General features: G+C 36.2%; 1 protein-coding gene across 1 annotated transcript in view; it reads right to left on the bottom strand.

Annotated features, from left to right (window-relative positions):
• The window catches only part of Idh (isocitrate dehydrogenase [NADP] cytoplasmic), a 295,030-nt gene that overhangs the window by 82,586 nt on the left and 190,962 nt on the right, over nt 1–21,482 (bottom strand). The window contains exon 8 of the mRNA XM_090402020.1: nt 10,904–10,972. Coding sequence (XP_090258146.1) covers nt 10,904–10,972 — 69 coding nt within the window. The remainder of the gene's footprint in view (nt 1–10,903; nt 10,973–21,482) is intronic.

Below are 21,482 nucleotides of genomic sequence, written 5' to 3' on the forward strand. Positions count from 1 at the left end.
ATGGAGGTCAAGAAAATAATTCAAAAAGGGCAGAAGGGTGATCATAAAATGGTAACGGAGTAGGCTCAATCAAATGCTTTGGAAATATTAAGGGCATCCATGTGAGTTTCTCCAAACTTTTCCAAATTTGGAGAAACTCACATGGACAAATGAAATGGCAGATCTCTAGGTAGTGAAGAAGGCAATTAATGACATAGAGCCTCGGTAGCTCAGAGTTTCAATGATGCCTTTTTGTTGGAAAGACTTTGGTTTGAATGCTGTCTAGGATGTGAAGAACCTTTATTAGGACTTTTAAGTCAAAGGTGTGTTAGCCTGTCCTATACTGAGGTGGGGTTTTCTTCTCACAACCATTTCATAAAATGGTGCCATACTTTCAGTTATGAATTTCATGCCTGTTGAATCATCATACATTAAATAAATAAAATAAATTAAAAGCTTCTTCGTTACTTTTGAGATTATTATTGAGGTCAGGGAAAGGGTATATTAGTTTGATGGCCAACATTTATTTTCCTTTTAGGAAAATGAACATCACTCTGCCAAACAGACTGGTACTATGCTGTTAGGTATATGCCAGATGAGTATGATGCTTGTATAAGTAAGAGGGGGCAGATGTTAATTCTGGAGCACAAGTTTTAGCACAACTGGAGGGCTACCAACTGGAACAAAGGATTAGTATTGAGCATGGAAATAAAGTACACTGTGACTTGTACATCTCGTTGCTAGCTAAGAACATAGTTAGGATCTTGGGGTGGGGGATAGGTGTAGGATCCCAGGTTTGCAAGAGTCTGAAAGTGACAGCAAGTTTTCTTCCTGTCTGGAATCAAAATTTTATTTTATTTTATTTTTTTCACTCTGTAATCAAAATAAAAGCATTTGTAGGTATTTTCTGTGTTAGATGATATTCATAAAAGATGGCTCTTGGCTGGAAAGGAACACTAAATAATGGGTGGTTGCTGTTTCTCCAGCAAAAGATGTGCCATCTAATAATTCTTTCTTTTAAGGTTACACAGTAGTCAGCATTCATAGCGAATTATTTATAGCCACACATGTTATAATAATTACTTAACACTAAGCATGTAACAATCGACGTGTTGACCTCTGTATTGAGGTCATCGTGAGGAAAGCATACATACAAGATACAAGCTACATGACACTGCACTATACAAAAATAAAATGAATCTAAATGTTTGTTAATCATTTATCCTAGCCTGACCTCTGGTGAAGGGGGAAAAAAAAAGGAACTACATTAAACAATTTCTAAAGTCCTTACGTATTGAGATTTTCTTTTGTCTGTGGTAGTTCTGGTTGCTATATGGATTGAAGATAAGTTCTCCACATTCTTGGAATAATTAATAGATCGTTTTTGTTCAGATTTGGATGATGTTTCAGCATTTCACAAGTTTCTTTGAATTTTCTTTCAAACCAGGTTTTGGTGTGGGGCTTAGTGCCTTTCCAGTCAATTCTGTGGCATGTTTGGACTGTGGGGTCTGATAGGACTGTTTTACCATAGTGGTAAAACAGGCCTAACATGTGTGTTGTGTCTCCATAAATTCTTCACTAGGAATAGTTATGTAATAATGTTAATGGAACAAAAATTTAAGATTAGCAAACTGTCCTCCACTCTGTTAAAAACAGTTACTAACTGATTGATTGGCTAATAAAGTTGTTTTAGTAAGATAGTATGACAGTAAGTAAGACTGTAAGAGTTCTAATGAATTCTTAGCATCTATGAACAAGACTGATTAAACCAAGCTTAAACCATCAGTGATATTAAACAGTATCTGGTGAACATCAAATGCCTTCTGCCATCTCGTGGTCCCTAACACAATATATTATTGTTAGGTGCATAACTTAACACCTACTAATGATGAATTAACAATTATATCAATTGCATACAGCCTATTCAAGTCATTCTGTAAGTATTGCATATTAGAAGAATCTCTCTTGACTGCTCTGCTTATCTTGGCATTGTCAGCAGACAACTAAACATCTCCTATCAGGTCCTTCCCAATGTCATTAATGTATAGAATGAACAATAATGATCCAAAGACTGATCCCTGGGGAACACCACTTGTTACCTACAAATCTGGCAAACTCACACTTCCCATATACCCTGTTCTGATACCTCCCCACCAGCTGCTCTCTTATCCAAATCAACAGTACGTGCTCCAATACTGTATCCTCTAATTTATGCAAGTCTTTCATGTGGTATCCTGTCAGATGCCTTAGAAATGTCCAACAGTATCACAGTATATACCTTCCCTTTATCCAACTAAGCTGTAACATTATTATAAAATATGAGCAAATTATTCAAATATGACCTCCCTTAAGTCCATGGTGTTTCTGGAAAGTATAGCTTATCTATCAACCAATTTCTGCATGTGAGCTCTTGCCAACTTTTCTAAAACCTTCACAACCACTCTATAACAACACCAATAGGTCAACAGACAGATCAGTAGTTTTTGCACTCCTTATACAATGGAATATACATTCATGCATTCTTTCCATTCCTGTGGAATCTTTCCTGGGCTAGAACTCAAATCATGTATCAGCTCTAGAACCTCCTTCTCAAGCATCTTGCTTCCCTCCCTCTCTCTCTCTCTGCATCCAATGTAGTAGTTATACTCTGTATGCCATGTTACAAACACTAGGTTGACAGATCTTAGCAAAGTGACTACCCAGTATCTGAACAATTGCAACTGCTTTTGACATTTGCATTCAGTAAAATTCTTCTCAGTTGTTGCCAGCCTGGTTGGCCAAGTGGTTAGCAAATCTACTCTCCAGCCAAAAGGCGGCAGGTTTGAATCCTGCTGCCTTTTGGCTGGAGATAGATGTTTGTGACTGTTTGTGAAAATACTAGTGGTGGTGGGCAGTAGATGGCATTGGCATGTATGATGATTGTAGTTGTGATTTGTTGTAGTTGGTGAGTTAAGTGGTGGAGACAGAGTCGTAGAGTGTGCCCTCCCCAGATGAGGCATTGGACTCTCTGGGGGTGTCATGTAATAATAATAATTGTTGCCTGCACAGCCAATTTCTTTTCATACTTTGACTCAGCTTACCATACAATACTTGTAACTTTTAACTGGCCTGTGTGCTTTTTTATATTTCATTAACTCTTCTCATCTTTATTCTTATAATATTCCTTTCACATCATATTTTTTATGGATTTCTAATAAGGTCGTACATTTACTTTATTCCCACCCTATTTATTCTTTAAATTATAGGGATATTCAGATACTGCATCATTTAAGCAATTTTCAACTGGTGTGCTGCAATATTTAGATATAAAGGAATAAAAATTGATGTAAAAGTAGTTTTTTTTGGCATTGTTAAGAATGAATAAAATTTATGATTATATCGGTATAATATAGATTTATTATACCTTTTATTATAGATATGCATAGTTATGTGTTTATGGGTGTCATAAATAAATGGGGGTTTCAAAGAGATGTTTCAAAAAGAGGGTTGTGACAGGTTTCATCTTTATTTGAAACAGTCGATATATTTCTTAATACTTGAATGGTGTGCTGTAGAACTTTAATAATTAGTTTTAGTGTGCCATAAGATAAAAAATGGTTGAAAACTGCTGATTTAAGCATCTTTTCTTTGTTTCCCATTCACTGACAATATCTAACCTGTTCAGGAAATAAATGATACCATGGGACCAAACAGTATTTTCCTAAGTTTGTCAAAATTCCCACCTTTTAAATTCAGCAGGTATCTTTTCCTAGTTGGAACAAGTATATACTTAACTACTTCCTAAGTTAGTATATCATGATCACCATCACAAACCGGTGGCAAAAGAGTTGCATCCTTAACTTAGACCTCTTCAGATGCTATAATCAAATGAAACACTCTTTGATCTCAGGTTCCTTCTTTCACATATTGCTCAATAAACTTGTCTCATAACAGTTCAATAAATTCTCCTTTATTCTTACCGGCTTTCTCTTCAACCCAATAAATATTTATTTAATTTAGGTCTCCCATAATGATTTCTCATAAACAATTAATCAATGTGTTGTGGGTATCCATCAGTGTAATTTGGAAATGCATATCATCATCCCCACAACTGAACTGCTGTAACAACATCCACTGTATATTTCATTCACATCAGATAGCCTCATATTCACTACTACTACTAACTACTACAACAACAACTATCCTAAATTATCTGTTATAATTAGTAGTACCCCATCTTCTCCTGCATCTTCTATCCTTCCTGAAAATACTGTACTTTTTACACTTGATTCCAGGTACTACATCTGAGAGCCAGTTTTAATTAATGCCAACAGTCTTAAGCCACCACACATTAATCAAAGCAACAAACTCGACCCCTTTGTTCCTGATGCTCCTGGCATTTATGTATACACATTAATGTCTGGCTTTTTTGTATATTTAATCTGCAATCTACTTGGCCCAGTTGGACAACTTTCTCTTTTCAATTCCCACAAACACATACAAAGTATCCAAACCCAATGCATATGGATCCACCACTTCACTAGATTCATAACCACACTCATTGACATTTATATCATTATCATATTTGTATACTTTAAGGGCACTAACAACATTCCTCCCATGATGATCTAGTTTCCCAAACTCTCTGCATTAATTCTCATTTCAATAAATAATTTCTCCAAACTCTCAATGCCAAATCCCTCTTACAGGTCCATCCTACCACCAAAACACTCACTCCACAGATCCAAAACACACTTCTTCACAGTCTACACATTTTCTTATTAGAATATGAGAATAGGTGAATGTTTTAGCATTCATTTAATATGAAACTAACATGCTCACACATGTGGATGTGGTTTCCATGTGACAGCACATCAACTTAGCATTAGTGTTGCCAAATGAAAATTATTAAAAACAGCTAAATCTTAAAAAAAAAAAAAAGTTAAAAATAAAAATTTGAATCTAAATTTTTAAAAGTAGTAGCTGATACTTTAAGTTACTTACTTTATTCAAGATGAAATGATACTTGCATATAAGTGGCTAAATACATCTTCCATGTGGTCTTCACTTAATTCACCCACGTTTTCACTTAGATTTTCAGCTTTATTATATGTGGCCATCATTCCAATATTACTCAGTGTAGATGCTGGTAAATGACAGTCTGTATAGCACTTGTTGTTACACCTGAGGCCATACTTGACTGACAAAATAGCTGTCGGCATTGGCAATTCCATCTTGTTTCTTAATTTAGTTTTAACTACATTCATGAAACTAAAAATTCGTTCAATTTCCGCATTAGAATTTGGCAGTATTAATAAATTTATTGCACACTGAGCAATTTTTTTAAATGGATTCATTCCAGATGCATCTTTATATTCTCGTACTTCAGTCCAGAATAGCTCAGTGTTTTCTATATTTGTCCATTTATTTCAGTGGATAATATTGTACTGGTATTCAGCAGCAGCAACATCTTTTTCTGTTTTCAGGATTATTTTTAAGATGGGAGTAACAGGTTCTTTTATATGTTTTAGGGTATTGTCAACAGAAAAAGAAGGAATCATTCTTAAAATATTCAAGTTTTCAGGCAACCTTTGCTTAAGCTGTTTGAAGAGACCAAGAAGAAACTGTCTTGCTCTACTTCTAAGATTTTGCTCATCATTTTGCGTTATTTTCTATTGTATCATCAACCTCTGAAATTTTTCTTTCAAATCTGTAACCAAGATTTGGATTGGGATCCAAATAGTTATCGATCTCTGACTCTAGAGGGGCAACTGTGGATGATGGCAGCACTAACATATTAGCAATCGAGCGAATCAAACAAGAAAGGTCTTCAAATAATCTCATCTTATCAGCACCATTAGATTCGAAAATTTTGTTAACTTGCTGTGTAAAATCTCTATGTAGCTTAAAAAATCAAAGCACTTTACATCGATTTTTTACATAGGTCAAGTCCCATGAGAGCTGTAAATAACCTTGTTTGTTTCTATGTATATTTTGCAAAAATATTAATGTAGTTAACCCTGTGGGAATTTATTTACTTTTTAACGTCAAAAACAAAGGCAATCTTTCCCAGGGGAACTTTGTATATGTAAGAGCACAGGAAAATTTGTTTACTAGTTTTGTATATAAGAGTTGCTTACTACGCTAACACCTTTAATGATAGTATCTAAGAGTGCCGCTAGGTTTAGACAAGTTTCTGCACCCAGCAAAATACAATCAAAAGATTGCATGGGGAGAACAAAGAGCAGGTTAAACTTAAAAGATAAAAGAGTCATGCCGAATTCTTTGGGGTTTACTACCCTTAGTGCAAGGTTCTGAGATCGCGAAATAAAAAGGGACTGAGCCAAGCATAAGGGGCTTCCTGGTTCTAGTCGCCAGAAGAGCGGAGCTTCCAGGCCCGAGAGAGGGCTTCCAGACATTGTGAAAGAAGGAAAGGCTTCCAGATGCCAGGGAAACGGATCCCTGGTTGAGAGTTGGCAGCAGTTTCAGTTTCTTGGAGGTGGCAGTTCGAGTTATTGGAGATGGCAGTTTCAGTTTCTTGGAGGCGGCAGTTCGAGCTATTGAAGATGGCAGTTGTCCAGGCATTTTTGGCGAGCCAAAGCAGAGGAGAAAAGGCAATGTAAATTACCCGAGGCAGCTTCGCTTGGAAGTTTTTCTTTTTCGCTGTGGGAGAATAACCTTTTGCCGGTTGCAGTCCACAGCACACTATTTTCCCGATGAGATATTACTGAAGCCAGACATTCCTGAGGAAGCTGAAGAGCTGAGATGAAAGAAGTGCCATAAGACTAGTGAAAGACTTTTGATTGAATGTGCAATGCAGATTGCACATTCAATCAAATTTTCTTTTTTGTAACACATTCACTTTTTTGTAAGTTCAAACCTTTTGTATATTCCCTCTCATGGTAGGTTATAGAAAGACTTAAGAAATTGTTCAATAGTAGTAAAAAGTCGATTGGCATATTGGAAGTTGATATAAAAATTGTAAAGATAACTTAACAGAGAGTTAGCTAACCTCTTTGTAAGTAAACTAGAAGTTTAGTAAGTTGAATTTGTAAGCGGAGAGTAAACAAGATTGTGAGTTAAAGAAGTTAATTAGTATTAAAGTAAATAGGTTATAATTTATGCTAAAGATTTTATAAATGGATAGAGAAAGCAATATCCCTATTGTTTAATTCATGTATAATTTGTAAATAAATGCTTTTTAATTATTTGTTAAAAGAGTGCTGCCTGATCTTTTATTTTACAACTGCACTGTTCTTAAATAAATCGGACTTGTGAGTGGGAAATAATTTAAGACAATAAAAACACAGTTCAGTTACTTACAAACCACGACTGTTAAAGTAAACATTGATAAAAGAAACTTTACTCGTGAGAGAGAGGGAAATCTATTGGATTTTATTTAGTCTTATGCCAATTAAATGATATATTATGGCGCAGTCTGACAAATAAAAATTTCCAGTATTCATAGGCATTCGACTAGTAAATACGGAAGGTGGATAATCATAGTATGCAGTAGAGTAAATGAGAAAGGATAAGAGAGAAAGCGCACACAGCTAATTAGAATGACAGTATTTAAAGTATAGAATAAAGACATTACAAATAATAGCAATAAACAACAGATATTACAGCTGAACCTGAACTAGAGCAGGATGCAAAAATAAAAGATACAACAGATTCCTTTCATCTTTGTACATCTCCCACAAAATTTGAGCTTTGTAACATTTCTCAGTCACACTCACGACTTCGAAGTGAGTTTTTAATTTCAACAACTGGCTGCGAATTCTGTCTACTGCAGGTTCAACAGAGAGCCACCTTGTTTCACAATTGTTTACAATTTTCAGAGGAGCATCATTTTCGTTGATAGTTTGATACAGCTCTTTGTATGCTGCTTGTCTTGAAGAAGAATGTGAAAACCACTTATACGTTTTGGCAACTAAAAATTCAAATTTTCTTGCAAGAGATTCTGCACAAGTGTGAGACATTGCCAGTTGTAATGAATGGCATACACATCTAATTAAAATTAAGGAGGGAATATATGCCTTCAGTTGTTCATAAACGCCATTATTGAGACCGACCATAACACTGGCGATGTCTGTACCAATTGCAATGAGATTTCTGATGTCCAGTTTCTTGGTCAAGAGCTCTTTTTTTTTTTTTTTTTTTTTTTTTTTTCAGTGCAGCCACAATACCACTAGCATCACAGTTTTCTAGAACCACCATGCTCAGAAATATATGCATACTTTTGTTGAATTTCTTGCTATAATAAATGATGGCCATTCCTAAAATCGTATTCCCAGTAAATATCATTCGATTTGTCTATTAGCAAGCAGAAATTTTCATCTTCAATGTCCACAATTAGATCTTCAAAATGCTCACTTAGAATATTCTTTACAATTGCAGAGCACTTAGTTCGGTGCATTTTTACCTTTGGCATAATTTGACTGTCTGGGATGATATTTTTGTAAAGATCTACTAGATGATCATAACTGTTGAATGATGAACAGGGCCAGTTTTATCATTAGGCAAACCTAGGCAATCACCTAGGGGCACTAAGACTATATATATATATATATATATATATATATATATATATATATATATATATATATATATAGACATACATAAGCCTATATATAGAGAGACAATGTATAGGGGTGCCTAAATTTTCTTTGCCTAGGGGTATCAGATACTCTCAGACCGGCCCTGATGATGAGTGACAACAAAGAAATAATGCTAACCTACGTTCAAAGTTCGCGGCCTCATCAGACTTTTTCACAAGCATATTTGTAATAGCAACAGCCTTATAATGAACTGCTGCAAGATGTTTCTTAGTTTTGCTATGCTTTACAAGCTGACTATATTTAGCAGCTATATCACATCTGCGAAACTTACAGTGGCCTTTTGTAGCGTCACCAGAAACTTTCACACAACCATTTACTAAACATTCCCACTTGCAATCAGTATCTCCTAAATTTTTGCTTGTAAGCTTTATTTTTCTCTTTGATCATTTTTGAAGAAGGTTATGCAACTCTTTATGCAGCGAATTACGATCAGTCTTTGAAAACTTCCCACTTGCTATCGTAACTACCAACCAGAACACTGTGCAAAGACCAACTTGTAGCTGTGCTATTAACTTTAAGGCGAAAAAATGACAGACTGTTGGGCCACATGACTGAATGACATCATCATGCTTTTGAAATGTGTACGATGCTCGCACCAAACGTACAATACAATTCCTTATCAAATGAGAACATCTGGAAAATTTTTAAAACAATTTCTTTAACAGTAAGTTATAAAACAACTAAAAACAGCTGAAACTAGTTCTGAAGGAGTTAGATTTAGAGCTAGATGTTACATTAAAATTTTTGGAGCTAGGGAAGAAAAAAAAAAAAAAGAGCTTGATCTAGCTCCAAAAGAGTTAAATTGGCAACACTGCTTAGCATTCCTCTTTTTTGATTTACAGATCTCAGCTTGTTCAGCCTATACCAATGCATTCACAGGTGATACCATATGTAAGCATATCAAACACAAATTCTAAACAGTATGTCATGTTGGAGGCTTAATGGATTTTTTACAACACTCAAAAAGAATTAAAATAGAATTTAATGCTTCCTATATTTCGTCCTAGTCACTAGGACATCTACGGGGATTACAAAAACAATTAATGTAACATGCACACACAAATCTTACAATACTAAGCCCAACCACGTGGGTGACACTGAAGTCCTATCTAGGTGGAGTGCCCTCTAAGAGCGATAGTAGGTAGCCTGGAATGTAAGGTGGGATCTCTGGTGATGAGTGTTTCCCAAATCTTCGGAAGCTTAATGCAACCGTATTTATTAAGATTTGGTTGGTTTCTGAGAGCTGCTGCTGGTTCTAAGAAAAGTCTCTCTTTCTTGAATTTGCTGTGGTGGAGCATGGTGGTTTCTTCCATGATACTCTGTGGGTGGTGTCCAAAACGTGGTCAGCCAAGCCTGAATGGCCATAGTTGTGTTTACAGAGGTAAGACATGTGTTCCTCCAGGCAGATGGATGCTGATCTGCCTGTCTGTCCAAAGTATGCCAGCTTACAGGAATAGGGTACTTTGTAAACTCCAGGCAGTGAGAGAGGAGGGAGCTGATCTTTCTGATCCACCTGGAGGAACACGTCTTACATCTGTAAACACAACTATGGCCATTCAGGCTTGGCTGATCCATTAAGCCTCCAACATGTCCTCACAACACTTAAGCCTCTACACACGAATTCTAAACAGTATGCTTGATACTGCTGATACAAAATACAAACAGGGCCGGTTAGAGCTGTAGAAACATTTCCTAAAGTGTTTCGTTGTAACCTAAGCAGCCTGACATTCTTTTCTAAATAAATGCAGTCTAAGTGCTAACAATGTGTATAGAATAGTTTTGAGAGAAACAGCAGGCTTTATTTTACCTACTTCTCTGACAAAAACAGTAGAAACTTTGTTTATCCATATTACTCCTAGTTGGTGTGATTTCTCATCAGTATGTTATATTATCACTGTGCATGTTTTGGTTTTATCAAATGAACACACAATTTACTTGGTTGAATATTTTAGCAGCATTAATTTGAAATGATCATATTTGTTTGAAAGTGAAGCTTCATTATATTACCATATATTGAACTCTTATTTCTCTTGTTTGATTTCTAGGGCTCAGCTTGTTTGGTCCATTCATGTCAAAATAATAAATTGTACGTGTTTTACAACAACTGGGAATGTGAGCTCACACTCAGTACAAACAGTACAACTCAGTACAACTAGAGATCTACCACTCCGTACAGCCTGAGTGGTAGACCTCTAGTTGATATATTTCAACATATCAGAAAATCTATACATCATATCATAAATTTGTTTCATAAATACGTGTCTACAACACTTTTGAGATTTTTTTATTAATATGAGGCAAAATGAGAAAAGCACTTTACTCACTTATCATAAATTTCTTGAAAAATATCTTTGAATCTTCCATCATATTTCTTCAAGATTGTATTCTTTGTACTAAAAAAGAAAAAAAATCCTTAAATAGAAGCTGAGTTTATAAGATATTCAACATGAAAAATGTATTTTGCATTATGATACTTATCAAGAGGACAAAGACAATCTTTATAATAATAATAATAAAAGATCTGCAGCACTTCAGGCCCTTAAGGATATGCTCAAACTGGATTTCATGACCAGTGTTTTTTTTTTTTTTTTTTTTTTTTTTTTTTTTTTTTAGGATAAGGAGGTTAGTCTTTCACAACCTTTGTGATACATCAAAATAATAATAATGTTTTCCTTTACTGCGTTTTACAGTAAAACATAAGAAGCATTCAGAAAATGTGATAATCAGAATATCATCTTTAAAATTCTGAAAAGCATATCATATTTGTAAACCAACTGCCATGCTTCTACCATAATTTAAAACAAAAGATAATATAAAACTCAGAAATTAAGAAGATATGATTATTTTATATTACTAGTACAAGTAACAATGTGCTAAGTAAAACTTTTTGGTGATATTTGATTATCAAATATTTTCAGGTATTATAAACCAGTTCACCAGTTTCTGTAAAGTTTTATATGTCAAGGGGTGTATATTGTTATTTTAAATGTTATCTTATTAAAATATGTGTTATCAAATCTTCAATTATATCTTGTCTTCTGCGCCTTTGTAAAAACTATAGCTATCTCATTTAAACCTTTCTTCTTAACCTTTACTATACTTTTGACCACAAATAATATAAGGCTCATGTGTGCAAAACTTACAGAACAAAGAAATCGCCTCAGGCCAGAGCCAATCTCTTTGTCTGATTCACTGGTGTTTATTCTCAATTGAATTTGGAAAATTTATTTAGTTTCTAGCTGTGCCACCAAATTCATGGGTGAGAGTTGAATCTCCCTCCGAAAAATAACACACAGTAAACCACACGGAACTTTTCTCTCTTAATTCTAAATAAATCTAGCAACTTAAATTTTCTGTTATGCAGTCGTGACAATATCTATTATTAAGGCTCACACAGATTCGAATAAATGAGTAGTGCATTGGAAATAGAAATCAGGCAAGTTATTTAAACAAGAAAACAATTTATTTAACATCAATGAAATGTACAATGGGTTAATTTTAAGTTCTAATTAAATTAGCTTCTGTGCTTCAAATTACAACTAATGACTTCATTTACAATTTAGTTCCTCATCATATCAATTCTAGTAAGCCCACGTGACTATAATTTTCTCTCGTTAATCATGGTTATACTCAGATCAATCTTACATAACATTCTGCAGGTTTAGGCAATAGCTATAACGTAAATTACATGCTGTCTCACTTTAAATTTTAGCCAGACCTTCTCTCACATATAGCAAAATATTTTAACTATTAGCATAAGGCCTAAAGTCTTCAAGTATCAGTATAAAACAAGTCCCTTAATTAAATCACCGTCACAATCATCTTATTTCTAGCCAAACAAAGGAAAAATCTTACTTTGAACAGACGTCTGGCCTTTTCTGAATGATCTCTGAAATTACTTTCTTCTATTACCACCTGACTTACCTTAGTACTGCACTTAGATATCATATCCGGGATTTCGTGAGATCTCCTCTTAATATCGGCGAACATTTGGATCTTGGCATCTAATTTCTTCTAAAACCGTTTATCTTAGTCGAGTCGCTTTCTCGGCATTTTCTATCTGGAACGCAGGTCTCTGATGGTGATTAGAAATCATTTCCCAAGATGTTACCAAAACTCTGCTGCCGTAACGTACGTCGTATCATCGTACTTCTCAACTCTGGGACCTCGTCAACTTCTGGTCAGAACCCCACTTAACCTCGAAACTTCTTGCTGACCCGGGACCGGATCGACTTGAACTCTTACTCCAAGAAAAAGGCAAGATCAAGACCCTTTTTGGATGTAGCGAACTGCTATTTATACGGTCCCGATGACATTCGTGTTTGCTTATGTCATCGTTCCCCCAGTACTTTGGTGGTTTGCACCCGTCACCCTCGTCGATCAGTGCAATTAGTCGGGAGAACTCCGTGTACTGTTGACCCTCGAGGTTGCAGTAGCCCCATGTTATTTGGTAATGCCTTAATCCGTTTGGAATTACTGGTGACTAAGACGTTTCTTCAGGCACTATTAATCTTACACTTATTTTTCTGTTCTTTTACAAAACCCTTTGAGGTGACAATATTCAGTAATATACAAATTTTATTATTTCCAAAAATGGAAAAATATGAAAATTTCTCTATTAACCCACAAGTATTTTTAGTGAATTTTGTTTACCAGTAAAATCAGTATATAAGGTATATACACGATTTTACAGGGAGGGGGGGGTAAAAATCTTTCTCTTTTATTATATTATATTGTGTTTTGTAGGAGAGAAAACCTGAGTTTCCAGTAGGAGGGGAAAAAAAAAAAAATGCTTTTTTTTTTGTAGATCAGCTAACTTCCTTTGAAAACTTTTTTCATCCCAGAGAAAAATTTTCAAAGAATTTTCAAAATTATGAATCAGATCGAAATTCTCTGTGATGGTCACGTGTGAAATATATTGATGAGTACTTCTCACAGCCAAAACATATTATTTGTTTTGGCTGTGAGAAGCTATTTATTATTATTATTTTCCTGACCTGCCCATGGAGTCAGAAGACTGATCGTGGGAGGTTAACACTAGTGAACACAAAGTCTATCTTACCCTTCCTTAAAATCATCAACAACATGCATGTTCAACACCCTCTCAGGCAATGCATTCCTCTGCTAGAGGGATTCGTAGTCGTTCGTGTTTGTTGAGAGCTCTTCATAAGTGTTATTTTAAGTTATCATTGATAAATTTACTTGAATATTAAGTAGTTTTGTTTGCCTTGTCTATATTAGTGTGTCTGTTTGTGTGTTTTTGGTGTTTCATTTTATAATTTGATAAAATACGTTAGAAGTGAGTATGGCTCCCGTACGAAGGAAAATGGCAGCCAGTAATGATGGTTTGCCATCTTTATTCAAGAACAGTAATAACGGTAATATAAAGGAGATGATTCAGTGTACTATCTGCGAAATGTACGCTTTGCGGAGTGCAGTCGGAGTATGGTTAGATGATAATAAAAGAGTGAATGTGTGTAGAAAATGTAAGGAGAATGAGGAATTAAAGTGTATTTCAGGTCGTGAGTGTGATATTTTTGTCAAACTTCAGAATGAAGAAAATAGTGATATGACAAGAAATGGTGCAGAGAACTGTAAGGGCGTGAATGCAGAAAGTGTGAATGATGGTATTAATTCAGAGCAAATTAATAGTTTTACAGAGAATAAAAAAGATGAGATAGATGCAATGAGTGAGATCACGTTTTTGAGTGGAGCGATACAAAGGGCAAAGCAGCAGCTAGAGCGTATGAACAAAAGTTGACTGAGTGTACCAGCCAATAATAAAAAGTATGATAGGAAAAATAAGTGTATGAGTGTGAACGTAAACAAAATGAAGAAGAGAGTGCTGTATGGAGACTTGTTAGTATGAGGTGTGTTAGTAGAGGACTTGACAAAATCGTACCAACCTGGTGCGACCATAAAGGATGTAACTGAGTCTATTAGGGAGCAAAAGGAAAGGGTGAAAGAAATGATTGTTGTGGCAGGTACGAATGAATTGAAAGGAGATAAAATGGAAATGATAGAGGACCTGAATGAATTGTTTGAGGTAGCAAAAGAAAAGAGTGAGAGAGTTAGGATGATTAGTCTTTTGCCGCGGTATGACAGTGAAGTGTTTAAAAGGAGGACCATAATTGCAAATGACTTTATGCGTGGGTTATGTATGACGAGTGGTGTGGAATTTGTGGAGATGTGGAGTGAGTTCGATGGGCGAAAGGATCTATATAAGATGGACGGCTTGCATTTGAATGGATACAGTGTAAGGAGACTTGAAAAAGTGTTGCTGAATGTAGTGGATGTGCAAAATCATGGAAACTAGATTTATTAAGGAAGGGGGGAGTAGATATACAGACCTTAAGGAGGCAGCTGAATGTATGAATGAGTATAATATGCCCGAGCAAATAAGGACAACAAATCAGAATGGGACAGTTAATATAAGGCATCAAGGTAGGGATGGGGCTAATGGGGGTCTTAAATTCATGTACACTAATGCTAGGAGTATTAGGAACAAGAAAGAAGAGTTTTTGGCCATGGTTGGCACTTTCACACCACAGGTTATTGGCATTAGTGAATCATGGCTGACTGTAGATGATATAGCTAGTGGGATTGAATGTGATGGGTATAGTGTTTTCAGGAATGACAGGAAGAATAAAATGGGGGCAGGAGTATTGTTGATGATAGCTGATGAGCTGCAGGCCAAGGAGAATAGAAGTTGAATTGCAGGATAGAGAAAAGAGCACATTTGAGGCCATTTGGTGTGAGATTGTGGCTAGCAGAACAAAATATACAATTGGGTGCTGCTATAGACAAGGTGATGGAAAAGATGGTGGTGACAGTATTCACAAGCAAATAGAAGAAATGAGTGGAAGGAGGGTAATTATTATGGGAGATTTCAACTATGGTTGCACTGATTGGAGTGAGGAGAGGACACACGGGAGGAAGGAATTGGATTTTATGTGGTTATTAAGGGATAACTATCTGCGACAGCATGTAATAGAAAATACTAGGGGTCAGAGAGTGCTTGACCTAGTAATTACATCTGAGGATTTTGCTGTAACAAATATGACCACATTGCCACCAATTGGTGAGAGTGATCATAGGGTCTTGACTTGGGAGGTGGCTAAAGGTGTGGAATTTATAATTAAGACAGGGTACATGTGGAATTATTGGGCTGGAAATTATGACAAGCTTAGGAGTTTGATTGGTTCAGTGCCATGGCATGTACAACTGCAAGGACTAGAAGTTGATAGTGCATGGGAGGCAGTTAAGAAGTGTTTGCATGAAGCAATGGTTAACTGTATACCTAGAGTCCGAATATTAAATCAAGTAGGGGTTAAATGGATGAATAACACCATTAAGCTCGAGCTGCAAAAAATAAACAACTATGGATGGAATTTAAGGAAAAAGGTGACCAGCAGGCACATGAATGGTATAAAGCGCAGGCCAGAAGGGTAACGTGTGTGGTAAGAAAAGCAAAAAAGGATTACGAAAGAACATTGGCCATGCAGGCTAAAAGGAATTCTAAAGTAATTAGAATATGTTGCAAGTAAAAGGAAAAATGTATATGGCAAATGATTTTAAAGAATGCCGATGGTAGGGAGGTAACTGAATCAGTTGATATAGTTGAGTTACTGAGTGAGCACTTTGCAAGAATATATCATCCAAGTGGTGACATTGCAGAAATGAATGAACCAGTAGATTATACAGGAATTGTGGTGAATGAAGTGGAGGTGAGTAGTCTATTACATAACCTCAATGTCAATACATCTGTGGGATTGGATGGTATACCAGCTCGTGTCATACGAGAAGTGGCTAAAGAATTGTCAGTACCCTTGACCATTTTGTTTAATTTGAGTCTCGGGTCTGGGTTAGTCCTGAGGGGGTGGAAAGAGGTGAAAATAGTTCCACTGCATAAAGGTGGTTCCAAGACTGCTGTTGTAAATTACTGACTGATTAGCATATCAGGAATCGTTGTCAAGGTCTTAGAGAAATTAGTCAAGAAAAGAATACAGGATTGGATAGATGAAAATGGGATATTGTATGGGGAACAACATGGTTTTGTGAAGGGTAGATCATGCCTCAGTAACTTGCTCACGTTTTATAACACAGTGACCGCCGAACTGGATAAGGGTAATGGGTTTACAGTGATTCTACTGGACCTTGCCAAGGTCTTTGACAGGATACCACATGGAACCCTAATCAGTAAACCGGAGCAGATGGGGATGGATATAAGGTTGGTGAGATGGATAGGAGGGTGGTTGATGGAGAGATACCAGAGAGTGGTGTATTCAGGAGTTGAGTCTAAAAGACAGCTTGTGACTAGTGGTGTGCCACAGGGCTCTGTTCTTGGACCACTACTTTTCAATTTGTTCATCAATGATATAGGAAAGGATCTGAGAGGAAGTATTCACTTGTTTGCTGATGATGTAAAGTTGGGTAGAGCAATTGTGAGTGCACAGGATGTCAAAATTTTACAGGATGATCTGGATAGTTTGGAGGACTGGGCTAGGAAAAATGGATGTCAATTTAATGTGGCAAAGTATAAGGTTATGCATTTTGGGGTGAAAAGAATAGCAGCAGTATATCGCATTGGTGGAACTGTACTCCAGGAGATTGATGAGGCCAGGGATTTGGGAGTGTTGGTGGATAGGGAATTGAAGTTTAGGGGGGGCACATTGCAAAAGTAGCTAAATCAGCTCATAAAATCACTTGGCTTCTGAAAAATACTTTAACATGCAGAGACAAACAAGTTATTGTTCCACTGTATCGAGCCTTGATAAGACCCCATCTGGACTACTGTGCCCAGTTATGGGCGCCAGGGTTTCTTCGTGATGGGGAGGAAGTGGAGAGGATCAAGAGACGAGTGACCAAGATGATAGCAGGTCTGTGGAATGAACCTTATGAGAATAGGTTGAAGATTTGTGGGTTGCAAAAATTGGTCGATAGGCGGAAAAGGGGTGATATAATTGAGACATTCAAATTACTGAAGGGTTTCTATAAGATTAATCCAGAAGATATTTTTGAAAATAGGACTGGTGGTGGGAGGACTAGGGGCCATGCATGGAAGCTGGGCAAGAGCGCGGTTGACAAGGGTGTTAGAGCTAGGTTCTTTACTTGGAGAGTGGTAAATGAGTGGAATAAGCTTCCAGAGTCTGTTGTGGATGCTACGACCGTGAATGAGTTCAAAGCAACGTATGATAGATACTGTGTGAATGTCGAATAGTTGTTCTTGACATGATGTTAGGGTCTCCCTCGATGAGTCTGTCGACTCCTTGGAGTTGCCAGGAATAATAATTATAATGCTCCTTCCACTCTCCATGAAAAAAACTTACTTCTTACTCTTGTCCTCACCACCTCCTTTTGCAACTACCAGGGATGGCGTCTTGTTCCTTATTCCTTTCCCTCATTCTGTATTATACGGAAAATCTCCTCAGCATTAATATGATAATGACCCTTTGATAGCTTAAATGTCTCGATCATATCTCTCCTTTGCCTTCTATCCACAAAACTCTGTGGTCCACATGCCATCAGTTTATGTGCATAATCAACATTGCACAGTTCTGATAATTTTTCTTATCTGTCTCTACACCCTCTACAAGGTTACTTCATCCCTTCAAATCCCAATGAGCAGATCTGAGCATAGAAATCCAGATGTGGTCTGATCAAAGCTTTACACAATGGGACCAGCACACTTTTATCTCTCATGGTCTTCTTGTGGAAATTCTCCGAGATGTCTTCACAACTTTTGCAATTATGTTCCTGGAACTTTAAGTCTCTATCCACAATCACTCCAAGATCCTTTGCATCCTCCACTTCTTCCAGTATAACTCCACCAAGTGAGTATGAAACATCCCTGATGTTGATCCCAAATTTTAAAACCTTACATTTAGTTGCATTAAACTGAAATCCCCATGCCTTTCCGCACCTTCTTCTTCGAGTGCCATCTCCTATCAGAGGTCGACGACCACCTTGGCAAATTTTGAGAGAGCCTCAGCCACTCTGAGCAGTCTCTCAAAGTTCATTCCAGTTCACTGTCTGATGTCTGCCAGCCAAGATTTTCTTCATCTTCCTTGTCCTCTTCTTCCATTTATCAGTCAATTGATTGATAAAGGGATATATCAATCAACTGAAATATCTTATATTTTTCATTACAAAGTAGGTGGTGACCAAGATATGCAGTTTTTCTTCTTTTTATGGTATCTAAAAGTTCACGTGATTTCCCCATTTGTTCCAGTACTTCCTGATTGGACGTTTTTGCAGTCCATGGGATTTTTAACATTCGTCTGTATAAGCACGTCTCAAAGGCTTCAAGTCTTTTTATTGTTGTTATCTTCAAGGTCCAAATTTCTGCACTGTACAGCAGTGCTCACCAAACATCGCATTTAACCATGCGTACTCTAAGCTCTAAATTAAACTGCAGTTACACAGTGTTGATTTCATCAAGAGAAAATTTTTTCTTGCCATTTCAATTCTAACTTTTATTTCCATTTCTAAATTGCAATCTTCATTTAACCAGCATCCGAGATATTTAAACTTTGCTACTCTTTCTATTTGTATTCCATTTAAAGAAAGTGCTGAGTTAAGAATTGGCTTCTTGCTTATGACCATGAATTTGGTTTTGGTGATATTTATTATTAATCCCATTTTTTCACTCTCTTCATTCACTGGTTCCAGAAGATTTTGAAGATCCTAATTATTGTCAGCCAGGAGAGCTGTGTCATCAGCATATCAGATGTTACTGATTATTTCACTATTTATATTAATCCCTTCCTTTTAAGACTTTTTGAAATATGGCTTTTGAGTATATTTACCAGTACTTCCTCATTCCTTGCCTTACTCCTCATTTGATGTTAATGGAGTCTGTAATAATGTCGTTGACTTGAACACTTTTTGGTTCCAATATGTTTTCAATGATCCTGATGTCTTTACCATCTAATCCAATTCTTTTTAATAGTGCAATCATTTTAGCAAGTTGGACTTTGTCAACTCTTTCTCGAAGTTGATGAAGCAAATGAATACTTCCTTGTTTTGATCAATACCTTTTGGAATAAGATTTGAAAACAGAAAAGAGCCTCTCTTGTTCCCAAACCGTTTCTAAAGTCGAATTGGATATCACTGATGGTATCTTCACATTTTCTGTATATTCTTTTTTGAATTATTTTCAGAAACATTTTGAGAACATGATTCATTAGGCTGATCACATTCTATAGTCATTACAAGTTTTTGCATTTGCTTTTTAGGTAGCATGATGAAGGTTGACTGTAACCAGTCTTGAGGGATTATGCCTGTATCGTAGACCTTATTAAATAGCTTTACTAATATATTAATGTTGTCATCTTCTAATAACTTTACTATTTCTGCTGGTATTTTATCTGGGCCTAAGGCTTTACCATTTTTAGCTGAGTTCAGTGCACCCATATTTGTTTAGGTTAGGAGAATTCTTCAGGCTGACTCAAAAAAATAATCTTTCAGATCTATAACAACTTCTAAATATCACATTTGTTTTCTTCCATCTAATCCTGTGTGAAGGGGTGTCCAATGTGTGGTCCCATTAAAATCCTCTAGAAGGACCAAAATACCAGCACTCTTACTAATAACCCTCCCAAGCTTCACATCATCTGCAAACAACTGAACATTTCCCTGTAGTCCTGTAACAATATCACTGACATAAAGATTGAACAGCAATGGTCCAAGTACTGAATCCTGTAGAATGCCACTTGTAACCTTCCTACACATTATAATGCTCCCACATATTGCTGCAAAATAGAGGCAGCTACATTTTTAAATAAAAAAATTGAGTAATAAGTTACACTAGATGTAAAAAATACTCATAAAAAATAATCACTGAATAGATTGCTGTAAGATCAAGACAGCTCCAATAAGTAAGTGCAGAGTTATAATAATTATAATACTTGCACCTAAGAACTCTGTTAATAATATTCATGATTTATTGTAAATATCTCATTGTGATTCACATAAAACTGTGTTTAATATTTTCTGATATATTTACATGTAGTAACAAATGGTTTTTTTATAATAACAAATAATTTATACTCATAATCGACACTGTACACTCTGATATTATTTTTGTTATCCACCTCTGCACCCTCTTACTTCATCCTCTTGAAGTCTTAGTGACCAGATCTGGGCACAGAAATTTAGATGTGGTCTTATCAAAGCTTTATAAAATGGGACCAATACACTTTTATCTCTAGCAGTCAATGTTCTCCTCAACAATGCTGCAATTCTCTGAAATTGTCTTCACAACCTTTGCAATATGTTCCCAGAACTTTAAATCTCTATCCACAATCACCCAAGATCCTTTGCATCCTCCACTTTTTCCAGTATAACTCTTCCAAGTGAGTACGAAACATCCCTTCAGTGGATCCCAAATTTTAAAACCTTACATTTAGTGGCATTAAATTGTGTCCCCTTTGCCCACCTTTTCAGCTTATTCAAATCTTCTTCCTCTTGAAGAGCAAAAACATCAGCACTATTACTAGTAACCCTCACAGGCTTCACCTACACCTACTAACTTTCCTACTCCCTGATATGGCTTCCCTATATACAATTCCCTGATATCTATCAGTGAGCTAATCATCAATAAAATATACTAACCTGATATACAAACCCATATGATGCAACGAAAAAATCAACTTGTCATGTGGCACCCTGTCAAATACCTTGGAAAAATCCAAAAAAAATGACAGTGTATGCCTTACCTTCATCCACTGCTCTTGTATTGTAAAAGGTGACCAGATCACTGAAACTATTGCAGCCTTTAACAAATCCATGCTGTCCAGCATAAATAATATTACCCTCATCTGTCCAATTCTGTATGAGTTCCTGCCAATACAAACAATTCCATAGTATGATACCTACATTCTACCACCACCCTTATGCAAT

Source organism: Typopeltis vanoorti, chromosome 12 (assembly GCF_054136105.1).
Source record: "Typopeltis vanoorti isolate ZY-2024b chromosome 12, IOZ_Tvanoo_1.0, whole genome shotgun sequence".
In the NCBI taxonomy this organism is placed as follows: Eukaryota; Metazoa; Arthropoda; class Arachnida; order Uropygi; family Thelyphonidae; genus Typopeltis; species Typopeltis vanoorti.